Below are 15517 nucleotides of genomic sequence, written 5' to 3'. Positions count from 1 at the left end.
TTTATTGAATGTCTGACGGTGTTGACAAAAAGTGGGGACGCAACTTTAAAATCGTATTAAACATGCATGTGTCATTAAAAAACAACCTTGCTTTGATAGGAGATATTAGTAAGTGTTGCTTTTGACAAAACAAGCTATTTTTCATCATTAAAAAAAAAACATTTTTATCAATTTTATTTTTATTTTTAAACCTAATAGCAGTTACCCTTGCTGGACCTGTTTTGTCCCATGTCTCAAGAATGACTGGCGACGGCCCTGGTTTGAAAGTTTGGCTGAACTTCAAACTGACTCCAGTCCATGTTCCAGTGTCCGGGATTGGTCCAGTCCAGGTTTTACCTCAGACACAGTCTCTGTTGTGTGCCGCAGAGCTGAGCTCCCCTACGTGGCGTTTAGAGGCACGCAGAGCACTTTGTTTGAAAGAGTTGTGTCAGCCAGCCGTAGAAATAAATCATGTGTGTTAAAATGAGAATTAGCACGGAAGCATGAGTCTCACTGTGAAAAGCCTCCGGGCTCTGCGATGTCTGTGGAGGGGATGGAGGTGTCTCTCCTCTCAGGGAGGCGCTATGAACGTGTTTGACAGGAGCATGAAGCGTAGGCAGAAGCAATGGGCTTCATCTTTACTAGACAGCGACAAATACAACAAAAACTTTTATGTTGGATGCGATTAATCGTTTGACAGCACTACTGTTTATCATACAATAGAAGTGAATGGGGACTGGGGCTGTTGAGCTCCGAAAGAGCATCATGAAGTAGTCCATACTACTTGTGTGCTATATTTCAAGTCTTCTGAAGTCATTTGATAATGGGCTTCATCTTTACTAGACAGCGACAAATACGATTACCTCCGAGACGAGGTGTGTGTGAACTTCTGCTTTCGTTGTGTTTGCAGGTGGGAAGCAGATTAGCAGACAGAGTTTATGATGTCTCAAGGTCACTGCCCGCTTATTAAAATACCTTTTAAACATCCTGACATGAGTTCTTAAAGAAATAGTTCAGACAAAAATATCGTTTTACTCACTGGCTTGTCGCTTCAACCCTGTATGACTTTATTTTGTTTTGTGGAGCAGAAAAGCAGATATCAAGCAGAATGTCCAGTCTGCCGTTTACTAGTGCTGTCAAACGATTAATCGCGATTAATCGCATCCAAAATAAAAGTTTTTGTTTGCATAATATGTGTGTGTACTGTGTCTTATTTATTATGTATATATAAATGCAAACACATGCATGTATATATTTAAGAAAACTGTTGTTTATATATTAAATATATATATAATATAAATGTGTGTATATATATATATATATATATATAGCAAATATGGCATTGGCGGAAGTTTGCTTTTTATATTGTACTTTTCTGGGTACTCAAAGCGCTTTACGTGGATGGGAGAATCTCTTCAACCACCACCAATGTGCAGCATCCACTTGGATGATGCGACGGCAGCCATATTGTGCCAGAATGCCCACCACACACCAGCTTATTGGAGGAGAGGAGACAGAGTGATGAAGTCAATCAGTAGATATGGGGATGGTTAGGAGGCCATGATGATCAGAGGCCAATGGGCGAATTTGGCCAGGATGCCGGGGTTACACAGGATTTTTAATGACCACAGAGAGTCAGGACCTCGGTTTAACGTCTCATCCGAAACACGGTGCTTTTTGTCAGTATAGTGTCCCCGTCACTACACTGGGGCGTTAGGACCCACACAGACCACAGGGTGAGCACCCCCTGCTGGCCTCACTAACACAATGAGAAGTCTCAGTTAGCTTAACGCAGTACACATAGCTAGGTTTTTTTATTTAATTATATAATAAATAAAAAGAAAACAGATAGAAAAAGAATAGAGCAAGCTAGTGTTAGAGGACTACAGATAGAATACAAAAAGAATAGAGAAGCTAGTGTTAGTTTTTTTTAAGTGCAAGTCTAAAAGGGGCATGTTTTTTTAAAGAATAGAATTAGAATAGAGAGTGCTAGAGTTTTGAGAGCTCAACAACTCCAGTCCCCATCCGCTTTCAATGTAACAGCAACTTTGGCATCCTGAATAATATATCCTGTTTGTTTTCACAAGAATAAATACAGTCATGTGGGTTTTGAGTAACATGAGGGTGAGTAAATAATAACAAAATTGTAATTTTTGATCCCTGAATGTCATTGCAGGACTTTCCCTCTGGCTCTGGATGTAGGATGTGGGAAGAGTCACATCGCGGAGCATTTGAGTAAGGTAGAACCGTTCGTTACATTACTGTGAATAGCACTCTTAAAAGAAAATCTGCCTTTAGGTACTTACATTCATGATGTTGTGATACATAACAAGGTATTTTTTGATGAATGTTCACATTAAGTGAAAGGAGACTAAGGCTGTCAAGCTCTTTTTTTTCTATATTTTTCTGTTTTGTTTTTTTTTCCATATTCAAACACTAGAAGCTTGACAGCATGTACTTTGACTATGAAAAAGAGCAGTGTGAACATTCTTTGAAACATCTGTTTTTGTGTTCTGCAGAAGAAAGTAAATTATTCCTTTAAGTTACACTAATTCTCTCTCTTCTCAGGACATTGTTGAACGTCTCTGTTTAACAGACATTTCAGACTCTTCCCTGGTAAGAGACTTAACATGTCTTTATTTTACTAATGCACAGCTGCAACATAAACCTTACATTTTATAAACGGCTATAGATTTGCCCATTTAAATCTTTGGGGTCAGTAAGACTTTTTTTTTTTTTTTAAGAAATTAATACTTTTTTTGCCCAAGAATGCATTAAATTGAGAAAAAGTGGCACTGAAGACATTTCTAATGTTACAAAAGATTTCTATTTCAAATAAATGCTGTTCTTTTTTGCTGAACTTGCAATACGGTCTCCACAAAAATATTGAGCTGCACAACTGTTTTCAACATTGATACAACGATAAAACAACAATAAAATTATCTCTTTTTTTTTTACATTGCTAAGAACAAGAAATATCTCTTGAGCAGCAAAACAACATATTAGAGTGATTTCTGAAGGATCATGTGAAAATGCAGTTTTTACCATAGTTTTTTTTTTTTTTTAAGAAATTAATACTTTTTTTGCCCAAGAATGCATTAAATTGAGAAAAAGTGGCACTGAAGACATTTCTAATGTTACAAAAGATTTCTATTTCAAATAAATGCTGTTCTTTTTTGCTGAACTTGCAATACGGTCTCCACAAAAATATTGAGCCGCACAACTGTTTTCAACATTGATACAACGATAAAACAACAATAAAATTATCTTTTTTTTTTTTACATTGCTAAGAACAAGAAATATCTCTTGAGCAGCAAAACAACATATTAGAGTGATTTCTGAAGGATCATGTGAAAATGCAGTTTTTACCATAGGAATAAATTACACTTTAAAATATATGCAAATAGAAAACAGTTATTTTAAATTGTAATAAAAGTTCACAGAGTTATGTTTTTTGCTGCATTTCTGATCAGACAAATGCAGCCTTAGTGAAACTTTTTGAAACTTCTTTCTCGTCCTTGTTCTTTAGAGAAATAGGAAGAAATGTGAGATGCCTACTCAGTGTGTTTTGGCAGATGAGGAGTTTTTGCCATTTAAAGAAAACATGTTTGACCTAGTGCTTAGCAGCCTGAGGTACAGTACTGCCCCAGTGCATGATGGGAAATTTAAAGAATGAACTGTCATTTATAAAGCCGTATTTGTCTCCTCAGTCTGCACTGGATCAACGACCTTCCTGGAGCTTTGAGACAGGTATGAGGATCAAACCAAGTGTGCAGTCCTGTCGCACATTATAAATAATACAAAAAACCCTGTTTTTGTGGTTCAGATCCACCAAGTGTTGAAGCCGGATTGCGTGTTCATTGGAGCAATGGTCGGCGGTGAGACGCTCTACGAGCTGCGATGTTCTCTGCAGTTAGCCGAGCTAGAGAGGGAGGGCGGCTTTGCGCCCCATATCTCACCCTACACAGCCGTCACTGACCTGGGCAACCTGCTGGGACAGGCCGGCTTCAACATGCTCACTGTGGTATGGATATTTCAACGTTTGATTACGCTGATTCAACTACGTAATCTGCAGATCTGTTTTGAGTTGAATTATGTGTGACTACACTGGGGCGTTTTTGTGTTGTCATTCAGGACATTGATGAAGTTCAGGTCCATTATCCTGGTATGCTGGAGGTCATGAGTGACTTACAAGGTAAACTCTTTAAAGGGTCACTCCACCCCAAAATTAAAATTTTGTCATTAATCACTTACCATATTCTCCAAAATGGTGATGCGGAGAGACACAGACGAGACGAATTGTTGAATAAAGTCGTTATTTTTGTTTTCTTCGTGTACAAAAAGTATTCTCGTCACTTCATAACGTTACGGTTGAACCACTGATGGCAGATGGACTATTCTGACGATGTCTTTCATACTTTTCTGGACCTTGACAGTGTAATTTACTTGGCAGTCAATGGGACAGTCACAAGCCTCCCGGTTTTCATCCAAAATATCTTAAATTGTGTTCCGAAGACGAACAAAGCTTTTACGGGTTTGGAACGACATGGGGGTAAAGTGATTAATGACAAAATTTTCATTTTGGGGTGGAGTATCCCTTTAAATTTGGTGTCTTGTTATGTTATGAAAAGGAGAATGTGTTTAGTTTATTCCTGTACTTCAGGTATGGGTGAAAGCAACTGTGCGTGGAACAGGAAGTCATTCCTACACAGAGACACTATACTGGCGGCAGCTGCCATTTATAAAGGTGAGACCGCAAACTGGGAACTGCATCGAACGCTTGGAGGATTGAACATTTTAAATGAAATTTTAATTTCCATTGTATTTATTTTATTACATATTTATACTTTCGACAACAATAATTATATGTGGAACAGTGATTACGCTAAAATTTAACTTATGTATTTAAATCATGTACTTCAATGCAGTCCAGGACCTCTGATATTATATTTTAATTAAATACTTGTTTAAAATTAAGGTTATGACCATGTAAATTTCAGTAGTATTGGTTTTTTTTTTTCTACAAGAATACTTTTATGTAGAACAGTGATTCTCAACCAGGGGGCCGCAAGATGGCTTAAAATTATTTAAAATAAGACAAAAGGTTTGATATCATCTAAAACAATTAAAAATCAAGATGTAAGATGAAATCGTATTTCATAATTAGTTCCTTTAATTCAAGAATCAGGGTTTTCATGATCTTGCATAACCTGGATATACAGTATGAGATATTGATTGATGAGTGTGATTTCTAGACCTGGAAAAGTCACAGAAATGTTATTATGAATATAATGTATACATGTATATTTATATAATTTTGTCAATCTCTAAAACATATTATTGCATAGAAACGTCTATTTCTGAGTAAAAATAATAAAAATAAAAAAACATTGTCAAAAAAACTGATGTAGAGACACTAAAATTTGTTTTGTTTACTCGACGATCCTAGAAATTGTGTTATTCTCTTAATTTGATTTCTTCTAGAGATGTATGGCAATGAAGACGGTTCAGTTCCAGCTACATTTCAGATCCTCTAATACTTTTATGTAGAACAGTGATTCTCAACCAGGGGGCCGCAAGATGGCTTAAAATTATTTAAAATAAGACAAAAGGTTTGATATCATCTAAAACAATTAAAAATCAAGATGTAAGATGAAATCGTATTTCATAATTAGTTCCTTTAATTCAAGAATCAGGGTTTTCATGATCTTGCATAACCTGGATATACAGTATGAGATATTGATTGATGAGTGTGATTTCTAGACCTGGAAAAGTCACAGAAATGTTATTATGAATATAATGTATACATGTATATTTATATAATTTTGTCAATCTCTAAAACATATTATTGCATAGAAACGTCTATTTCTGAGTAAAAATAATAAAAATAAAAAAACATTGTCAAAAAAACTGATGTAGAGACACTAAAATTTGTTTTGTTTACTCGACGATCCTAGAAATTGTTATTCTCTTAATTTGATTTCTTCTAGAGATGTATGGCAATGAAGACGGTTCCGTTCCAGCTACATTTCAGATCCTCTACATGATTGGCTGGAAGCCTCATGAGTCTCAGGTCTGTTGCATTTTCATTGGTCAGCATGGAACAAACCACAGCCAATCGCATTCCTCCAAAAGTGGAATCGTAGTGAGATTCTGACTTGGCCATCTTGTGATGAATTTACAGGCAAAACCAGCAAAAAGGGGTTCGCCGATCTGTCAAAAATAAGCAAACTTCAGACCGACCACCAGAAAACCAATGAAAAACCCTAGGACAGGAAGAAGTTTTATCCTCAAATCAACTCCGGATCTGCTTTACTTACATGAACATGATTACACACGAACGTTCCATCAACAAACTGTATTTTTGCAAAAGCTTCTTTTGACAATGTACTCCAACATAAATAAACAATGATTTTAATATGGTGATAAACAATTCATGTTACTCTCTAAAACTGAGTTACCAAATCATGTTGCTCACAAATGATTACATTCAGTTCTCAGAAATCAAAAAGCAAATGAAAATAGTGTTTTAAAAATGTATACATCTTACTCTCAGTACTCTTTTAGAGAAAACAAGCGTTCTAGTGTTTAACAGCTAATATAGCAGTATATCCCTTTCCTCCAGACATCATGAGAACAAGCTCCCCTGTACAGATCAAGTGTACAATACATTTACATACACATTCTGCATATACACATGGCTTCATAGTGCTGAAAATGAATCGTTAAGAGTTCAATAGTTATCAATAGTCATGTTATTACAGCATATTCTACTTAAACTGCATCCAGGGCGATGAGTATGACACTAATTTTGAATCAAAAGCAATCTTTTTTTTTTTTCGGGAAGACATTAGCTCACACTTCATGTGCTATTTTGTGAGCTTTGACCTCTTAGTGGTTATAAAAAACAACAAAACTGCTCAATGTTAGCCTGAGTATCATGGATATATTAGTACAGGTTTGCTGTAATTCATTTAATCTGGAGTACATATGGATCGGAGGCATTAACAGGCTGCCGTTCTCATTACATCATCTGAATCCAGACTAAAGTAGTGGAGATCCATTATACGCAGCAACTTAAACATGTACATGATTTAAAGTGAATCACAAACCCAAGTAGCAGCTACAGGACGTCCTGTCTGTCCACAGAAACAGGCTTCATGGTCCTCGATGTAAACACAAAACGTTTGGAGCAGGTCACAGTGACCATCTGTTGTCAGATTAAGTCCAGATTTCCTATTCTTTGAAGTGTTTAAAGCTCAATGCCAACAAGGCACAACAAAATTATTTACATCTACTTTGGATCCTTTTCTTCCTATTATTTCTACCGTTCCTGCTCTTGATTTCAAACTTTCCTGAGCGAGTTCATTAGTGTCTAAATGAATCCAGGTCATATTTCACCTCAAAGTATAAAGAAAAAAAAGCCTATTTTTGTATTCATAGTATTTTTTTCCATTATGATATTATTTTCATGGCAACAATAATATTTTATTTAAATTTTAAAGAATTTATACATCATGGCAGTATTGTTGTACTACTGTTTTTTTTTTAATTTATGCTACTTTTCTTTATAATAATAATAATGATAATAATAAAAAAAGATTTTTAACTTGAATACAGAATTTTTTTTTAAATATCTGTATTACTATGAGAACCACAACTACGCAAAACCTCAGAATTAAAAACTCAAAATGTATAATATTACGAGAAATTGATTTGGAAAAATGTGCTTAATTGCCATGAAAATAATGTTGCAATGCAAAAATCTTTATGGTTCCAAAATCAGGCTTGATTTTCTTTATGCATTATATCATTTCTTTTATATAATTTTTCCTTTTGATTTTAAGGTGAAATGTCTTTGTCTCAGTTTGTATTTATGTAAATTAGTGTTTTTTTGTACTGGAGTGTGTGTGTGTGTGTGTGTATCAGCCCGTCCCGTGACTGCTGTAGTCAAACACTCCCTTCTTAAAGAAAGGAGAGATGCTGCACACGGAGTGTTTTGAGAGGTGTAGTCCAAACTCGTCTGTTCTCAGAGGAGAAGAGGAGGAGGGTGACATCATCACGCGGAAGAAGTTCCACAGGTATTGCTGGGAAAACACAATGACATCATCAGCATCTTCAGAGGTTTCTCGTTCAAAAGTGATGGATTGGAAACACATCTGATTACCTCCAGCAGATTCCGGCGCTCCGCAACCATTCTCTCGTCTCGATTTCCAAAAATCTTTTTGGGAGGGAAGTCCAAAGCCGCAAGCTAAAACAAGATTCAAAATTTTAAAATATCTAATATGCCATAGTAGGGTGAATCTCACAAAAACATCCAGGTCATATTTCACCACAAAATTAAGTGGGAAAAAAAAAACATGACAATTTGCATGAAATTAATGCAAAAACTTATTTGATGGTGTTAAAAATATTTTTTGGGTTGAAATATTTATAAAAATAAAGTATTTTAAAGTAAAATTGACCGGTTACATGAATGAGTTTGATGAATTTTACATTTATGCATGAGCAACTTATGCATGAATGAATTTTAAATGCATGTAAATAAAGCAAAAAAATATATTTTGGGGTGAAATATATATTTAAAAAATAAAATAAAATATGATAAAAACATTCAAAAAATTATATGAATAAATTTGATTTCAAATGTTTACATTTATGCATTTATCCAAAGCAACTTACAATGCATTCTGATACATTTCATTAGTTTGTGCATTCTCTGGGAATCGAACCCATAACTTTTGTGTAACTAGCGTCATGTTCAACTAGTTGTGTCTAGTTGCGTCACACATGTTGCTTACATGTTTCTATGCAAGTCATACCTCTGAATATTTCAGCTTCAGAGATTTGTGCATCTCCCGAAAACGACTGTATCTTCTAAACACCGTCCACGTTTCATCCAAAACAGTGATCTGCACACAGGACAAAAGCATCAAAGGACCATTCAGACACTTCACCACACGGTCAATAAAGACATTCTCACAGATAATGCAGTGATAGTATAAAATGCAGACAAACCTTGACTTCGAACTCAAAGTGTTCATCTTTTCCCTGACCGCATAGGATGTAACGGGGAATACTGATCTTCACCGGATCTTTAAGACTCTCTGGACTGGGTTCCAGAGGAATCGACACCAGCCGCTGTGGAAAGATGGGAAATTATGGTCAGAAAACGTCCTCAATTGAAGTGCTAATGAAAAAACATTCCCTAAACATACAAAAGAGTACCTCGTATTTCAGTTTGCGTTGATCGATGTGTTTTTTATCGTTGTCCTGAGAGATTAAAACACATTTTATTAGGGTCATATAACAACTAACATAACTTTAACAGTCTCAATTACTAGCAGCTGATTTTAGGGGGTCAAGCAAGCACTTGTTTGTCATTTCCCATCAGTGAGGTAGCAAAAAAAAAAAACAGTTTGATTACAGCAAAAGGAGAAATGCATTGATGCAAGACATCGGTGGGCAGGCTGCATGCTTCCAAAGAAGAAAAACCGCAGAGGAAAGACCCAATCTACTGATATCAGAGATTGTGAGAGGTATGCAAATTAAGGCTGGATCATGCAAATCACTGTGCACTCAGCTGGTGCTGATTGGCTGAGGCCTGTGCTTACCTCATAAAAAACAGAGCTACCTTCACTATCCTGCTCCTCCTCCTGCAGAGTTAAACAACTTTGTTGATGCCAAAAACAATTCTGTGGGTTTTAATGTGTCTCTTGCGCATGACTAGGGTAACATTAAACCGTTTTCTCCTCTTTAGCAAGCCCACACAGAAAAAAGTTTGGCTAATTTAATTGTGGTTTTTAGCTGAAATCAACACAGAAAATGCAAAAACAAAAAAACAAAAAAAAAGGAGCAGATTCAGAGCAGTTTGGGCTTGCTTTTTAAGTTTCACAAATTTTACCAATAGTTTGCAATCAATCCAAAGAGAAAAGGAATTTTACAATAACATGTATGTGTTTATAGTAGTATAATGATAGTAAGAACATGATGTTATGATCTACAATTTAAAGACATCATATTTCACTTCTGTATGGTAAAGTATTCTTGAGTGAGAGAATATTTAGTGGAAAATAATACAATTTTACTGGTAATAATAGTTTATTATTGGTTAATAATATTATTTTTCTCTTGTCATCTCAGTTACTCTGGCAGAAATTAATAGATTTTCTGAAGAAAATAGTGGTAAATAAACAAGTAAAAGTAAATGATGACATGTAATGACATCTTGACATTGTTATTTTAGTATTATTTATATAATATAGTATTTGTTCATATTTTAAATTAGCTTTTATTTTTGTACATTTCCAGTTTTTATTTTAATTTTACTAATATCATTATAATATCATATACCATTATGTGCTTTTGTCATTTTTTCTTTTTCTTTTTAGCTTTAATTTATATTAATTTCAGTTTTAGTTTAGACATATAGACAGACATATTTTATATATTTAATATTTTATTTCAGCTTTAATTCAATGAAAGATTTTATTATTTTAATTAAGAATTCAATTCATGGGAGGGTCTGGGACATTTAACCACACTTAATCGTTTTGATTAACAATGACAACACTGATATGTACCTATGTTTTAAAAAGCAAAACTCTATTTACAACACGCTCTATTTATTTCAAATGCAAAGAATATTTCTGGATCTATGTAAGTAAACGGGTTTGATTTGATGTTGTCTGTGGGTGTTGCGGTTTACAGTGAGTGCGTGTGTTAGCTGTAGCTTTATACCTGCAGTGAGTCTGAAGACAGTGAGAGTGTGTTGTTATTCTCTCTGTTCAGCAGGTTCAGTTTCTGCAGCCTCCGCTGCACCTCTTCTTCAATATACGCATTCATCCTGAGAGTGAAATGAGCAGTTCAGCCACAAATGAAATTACGTACTGACAAAATCACAAAATCTTCATTTCAAGCTGCTTGTTTTAGAGCGTTAAGCAGCAGTGAAGGCAGCTGTGGTGTGTGTACCTCTCGTCTCCTATGGACAGGACAGTCGGGAGGGTCTGTATGGGGCTGACGGGCGACTGGTTCACGTTGTTTTTGTCTTCTCCGCTCACACTGAGACTCCGCATGCTTCCTTCACTCTCACTGATCCTCTGCTTCAGCTGCGCAATCTCTCGCTCCATCCTGAGAAACATCCAGAGCAAAAGAAAAGACTCAGCAAAGCGGCTCTAGATTTATCACAGTCAAATCCAGGGATGCCCAGGGGCCGCAAGGGGGTTCTGGGGTCCGTAAAACATTTGAGAGATTTTTAATTTATTTAACTACATTTATTTTAGGGCTGTTAAAGTGAGAACTTAGGATATTAATGAAATATGTGTTCAACAATTGATTTTTTTACCGTCACATGCACTTAATTTAATAGCATTTCATTGCGCTTTCTGGTGAAGACTAAAACATTAATTATTGTAAATGATTAATACATTACTTATTTCATTTTACTTATAATTTGCTTTCTAAATATTTTTCTAAAGTAAAAATCTTTATGAAAAAATGTAAGTGTCAATCACAGGTACGTTGTCAATTTAATAAAAAGTAAATCTTTTTCAAAATAATCATATAAAGACCTTGTAAAAGCCAATTGTTTAATTTTGGAAACAATTATTTGATTTAATTGTTTTTATAATATCACTAATAATCCATTTTAGGATGTTCTTATACTTGCATACAAGTATATACAAAAAATATATTTATCTTGATACTTATAGATATGAATAATATCACAATTAATTAGACTATATTCTCATATTTGCATATTGTTTGGGTGCATTTTTAGGTTTTTATATTTATATTTATTTATGTGAATTATTGTTTGTAATTTTTTGTGAGCCATCTGGCATATTCCTAATGGGATTAATGACCTTTTTACATACCTTAATTATTGTCTCAAACAGTATTAATATGTATTTATTCATAAAAATATCCAGCTGCCTTTATATTTATCCCTCACAAGGGGAACCCCTGTGCTAGTGTCCTCCTAAAAAACTACACACCTGTCCTGGTCCAGGTCTTGTGTTCCTGTAAACCTGGAAGTGCTCTGTCCTAAAGCAGACTGTGACCTCTTTCTGGGCCCTTCAGCGTCCGGCTCCAGACTGAGGCTTCTGCGGTAAGCGGAGTGTTTCCTCTCCAAGCGTGCGACCGCCTGCTCCAGAGCCTCCCGCTGCTGTTTCTCCTTCCACTCCAGGATCTCCTTCTCCTTCCTGCGAACCTTCTCCTCCTGACGGGCCACGTTTGCCGTGAACTCGTATGACTGCTGGAGCTGCTGCAGCTGCTCGGTGCTCGCACTGTACTGAGACAAACGCTCCTCCTTCTCCTCCAACTCCTTCTCTACCTGCAGAGAAAAACAGACGGATAAAGTTGGATAAACAGGGTTCCTACACATTTTCCATTTCAAAATTCCATGCTTTTCCAGACTCAAATTTCCAAACCTTTCAGTAGATCTTCAAACCATATTTAACATAAAAGGAGCATTATTTTCAGATTTATATTTGGTATATAGTATGGTCATCTGTAAATATTTTTATTTTCTCAGGGGTTTATTCACTGATTTTCTCGAAGTGACAACATACAAAGCCCCTTAAAAAAAGAAAATGTTTTGCTCCCTTGAGAAAGGCGTTCTTACGCATTAAAATTTCTAGTTTTACATATACTATCACCTATTTCCTTTGTGTGTCACTGCCATCTTACAATGGAGAAAATGAGAGCATGGATGCACATGAATTGGATGCAAAAGGCCTACTGTCCACTTTAACACATGGTGGAGAAACCATGACACGAAATGGTCTGATGGCATAATACGGCTGTGTGCATTGTCCTATATGCCAAGCTCAAGGGGCTAAAAAAGAGACTGGTACTGTAAAAAAAGTGTTCAAAATTTGGCTCTCTTTAGGGCAGTATGTCTTATTTCAAGGTCTTAAGTCTACTTTAACTCATACTGTGTGGCGGCCAAGACACCACACCGCAAAATGGGCTGATGGTGCAATAGGTGACTCAGTGAGCATCATCCTATTTGCTAAGTTTAATGGTTTCTCGTGCGCACACAGAAATTTGTGCAAAAATCCCTTTAGAGACTTTGTAATATCGTGAGAAGAAACCCAAAACACCTATAACCTGCATTTTTGCATAATGAAAAAACGCACCTTGAATTCATTCAGTCATCATGTTTGCCAATCACTAAAGAATCATTAAACAGCTGCCAAGAAAACTCACTTCTTGTATGATAAATGTATTATATTTATTATAATATTATTTCTATTATAGAAAACTAAATAGTGGCAAAAGTCTGGAAATGCAAATATTTTTTCATACTCCGCTTTCTTTTTTCCATACTTTTCCAGACCTGGAAATTCATACTTTTCCATACTTTTACAAACTGCGTAGGAACCCTGGATAAAAGCGAGATACATAAGTATTTGCAAGATGCTACTACTAATCCAAGTACCGTCCACTTAGAGAGGAAGAGACCATCAGAGTTTTACCTGATATAGAGTCTCGTCCAGCTCTTTGTCCATATCTTCTGGACTTCCGTCTAAACCAGGAGACCCTGTCCCTCCTCTAACTCTCTCCAGGAGCTCGATGGCTCTCTGTCTCTCCTCTGAGACAGCAGGGAGATGTTTCTCACGGAGAGACTGGAGCTGCCTCTCTTTAAACTGCAGACTGTGCTCGGCCTGCTGGATCAGAACCTCCTCCTGACCCAGAGATGACACGTCCTGAACACCACGCTCCATCATATCACGGACCTGCAAGGACGAGAAAAGTGAATCACCAGAGTCTTGATTCAATTTTCATTCTCATACTGATTCCATTACAATTCTTTTGGTTACTTTCAGTTATTATGTCCATTTTTCTCACATCTGAAAGAAATTCTCTCTCTGCTAATGCTTCAAATTATTTAGTTTTTCTAATTCACTAATTCAAACCGGCAATTTGTCTTACTGAACTATTCATAACTTATTGAACTATCCGACTCATAAGAGTCATTTGTTAAATAGACTATATTGGTCCTGATGGATGTGATAGATTCACTAAAAAGGACCATTTAACTTTCTGACAAGATGCGCATTAAATATCGCATGCGATTTATCGTGCAGCCCTACTAAATAGTATCAAAAGAGTCAATTGTTCATGAATTAGACTACACAGGTGAGGTTGTGCTGCATAATTTTTAGATTAACTAAAAATAATCATCTCAGAAAAGTCATTAGTTTGTGAATCAGAATTACACCAGTACAGTTGTTTGTTACAGATTCACTATAAAGAACCAGTTTAATAGAGTCTTTTGTTCGTGAATTGGTCTACACAGGTCGCTCTGCATCATGTTTTGATTCACTAAAAAGAATCATGTGTTTCTGAATCAGATTACACCCGTCCTTCTATATGTTTTTGATTCACTAAAATGAATAATCTCAGAAGAGTCATTTGTTTGTGAAACAGAATACGTTGTATGTTAGAGATTCACTAAAAAGAATCATCTCAAAAGAATCCTTTGTTCATGAACTGGCCTACACAGGATGCACTGCATCATGCTTTGATTCACTCATCAAACAATCATCTCAAAAGATTGTTTCTTCTAACTTGATACATTTTAAACGAAAATATAAATTTCAAAATGACCACCCACAATATTATTTAAGTGCAGTGGATATACAAACAACTAAAACACCTCCCCACCTCAGTTTTCTGACACAAGGACCCCTGTACCTGTCTCTGTTTGTCCTTGTGAGTGTGCATCAGCAGGCCGAGTGACGTGCGCTCATGGGCCACCTCCCGTTCCAGCCGGTCCTTCTGCTGGATCAGTGACTCCTCCAGCATACTCAGCTCCTCCACCTGTATCTGCTTGAAATGTTGGTAGCGTGCCTGTGCGCTCCTCCGGGCCTCCTCCCCGCCCTCCTCCTCTCCATCGATCCGTGCCTCCTTGGCTCTGAGCAGCTCCTCCCTGAGCTCGGTGAGCGTCTGTCTCTCCTCCTCCAGTCTGCGCGCTTCATCCGGCGTGAGCAGGGCGGCCGCCTCCTCGCTGCGCTCCCTCAGCTGCTCCTCCAGACGCCCAACCAGACTCAGCTGCTCCTTCTCTCGCTCCTCCAGACGCCTTGATGTTCAAGACATTCATTTTGACATGGTTTCAAACGTACGCATACAGCTATAACTCCATATAGATATTAATATATAAGTTATCTAAATATATATCTAATATTTATAATACAATCTTAATATATTTATAATATATAATTACAATATAAATTTATTGCATATTTATAACTGTGTGTATAATGACACATACCATACAACGTAAACATGGTTTATGAGGACACTTCCTGTGTCCCCGTAAACCAAAAGGGTTAAAAAATATATACTACATGGTGTTTTATGCAATTCAAAAATTGCCAGTTTCCTGTAAAGGGTAGGGTTAGGTGTAGGGTTGATGTAGGCCGATAGAAAATACAGTTTGTACAGTATAAAAACCATTACGCCTATGGAGAGACACAGTAAAACAAAAATGCAAGTGTGTGTGTGGGTGTGTGTGAGTGTGTGTGTGTGT

General features: G+C 36.3%; 2 protein-coding genes across 3 annotated transcripts in view; one reads left to right on the top strand and one right to left on the bottom strand.

Moving 5' to 3' along the window:
• The first annotated feature begins 317 nt into the window (after positions 1–317).
• Positions 318–6490, top strand: LOC107675590 (NADH dehydrogenase [ubiquinone] 1 alpha subcomplex assembly factor 5-like). Of its 2 annotated transcripts, none has more exons than XM_016470002.1 (12): positions 318–615; positions 814–854; positions 890–930; positions 2156–2219; positions 2548–2595; positions 3509–3612; positions 3690–3729; positions 3806–4003; positions 4114–4174; positions 4643–4726; positions 5970–6052; positions 6164–6490. In XM_016470002.1, exons 1-12 carry the CDS (start codon positions 483–485, stop codon positions 6203–6205), a joined length of 939 nt encoding a protein of 312 aa, XP_016325488.1. In that variant the 5' UTR covers positions 318–482; the 3' UTR covers positions 6206–6490. The 2 variants fall into 2 exon arrangements, with proteins under 2 accessions (XP_016325488.1, XP_016325484.1); XM_016469998.1 differs by having other exon boundaries at positions 321–634; positions 833–854.
• A 1210-nt stretch (positions 6491–7700) lies between these two features.
• kif16ba (kinesin family member 16Ba) overlaps positions 7701–15517 on the bottom strand; it is a 21291-nt gene continuing 13474 nt past the window's right edge. The window contains exons 22-32 of the mRNA XM_016469990.1: positions 14683–15067; positions 13461–13721; positions 11976–12313; positions 10951–11109; positions 10720–10825; positions 9594–9635; positions 9208–9252; positions 8998–9120; positions 8802–8891; positions 8147–8230; positions 7701–8066 (exon numbers count right to left, since the gene is read on the bottom strand). Coding sequence (XP_016325476.1) covers positions 7905–8066; positions 8147–8230; positions 8802–8891; positions 8998–9120; positions 9208–9252; positions 9594–9635; positions 10720–10825; positions 10951–11109; positions 11976–12313; positions 13461–13721; positions 14683–15067 — 1795 coding nt within the window. The 3' untranslated portion in view covers positions 7701–7904. The remainder of the gene's footprint in view (positions 8067–8146; positions 8231–8801; positions 8892–8997; positions 9121–9207; positions 9253–9593; positions 9636–10719; positions 10826–10950; positions 11110–11975; positions 12314–13460; positions 13722–14682; positions 15068–15517) is intronic.

This window comes from Sinocyclocheilus anshuiensis, unplaced genomic scaffold (assembly GCF_001515605.1).
Source record: "Sinocyclocheilus anshuiensis isolate Anshui unplaced genomic scaffold, SAMN03320099.WGS_v1.1 scaffold469, whole genome shotgun sequence".
Lineage (NCBI taxonomy): Eukaryota > Metazoa > Chordata > Actinopteri > Cypriniformes > Cyprinidae > Sinocyclocheilus > Sinocyclocheilus anshuiensis.
This window is presented reverse-complemented; position numbering and strand designations above follow the sequence as displayed.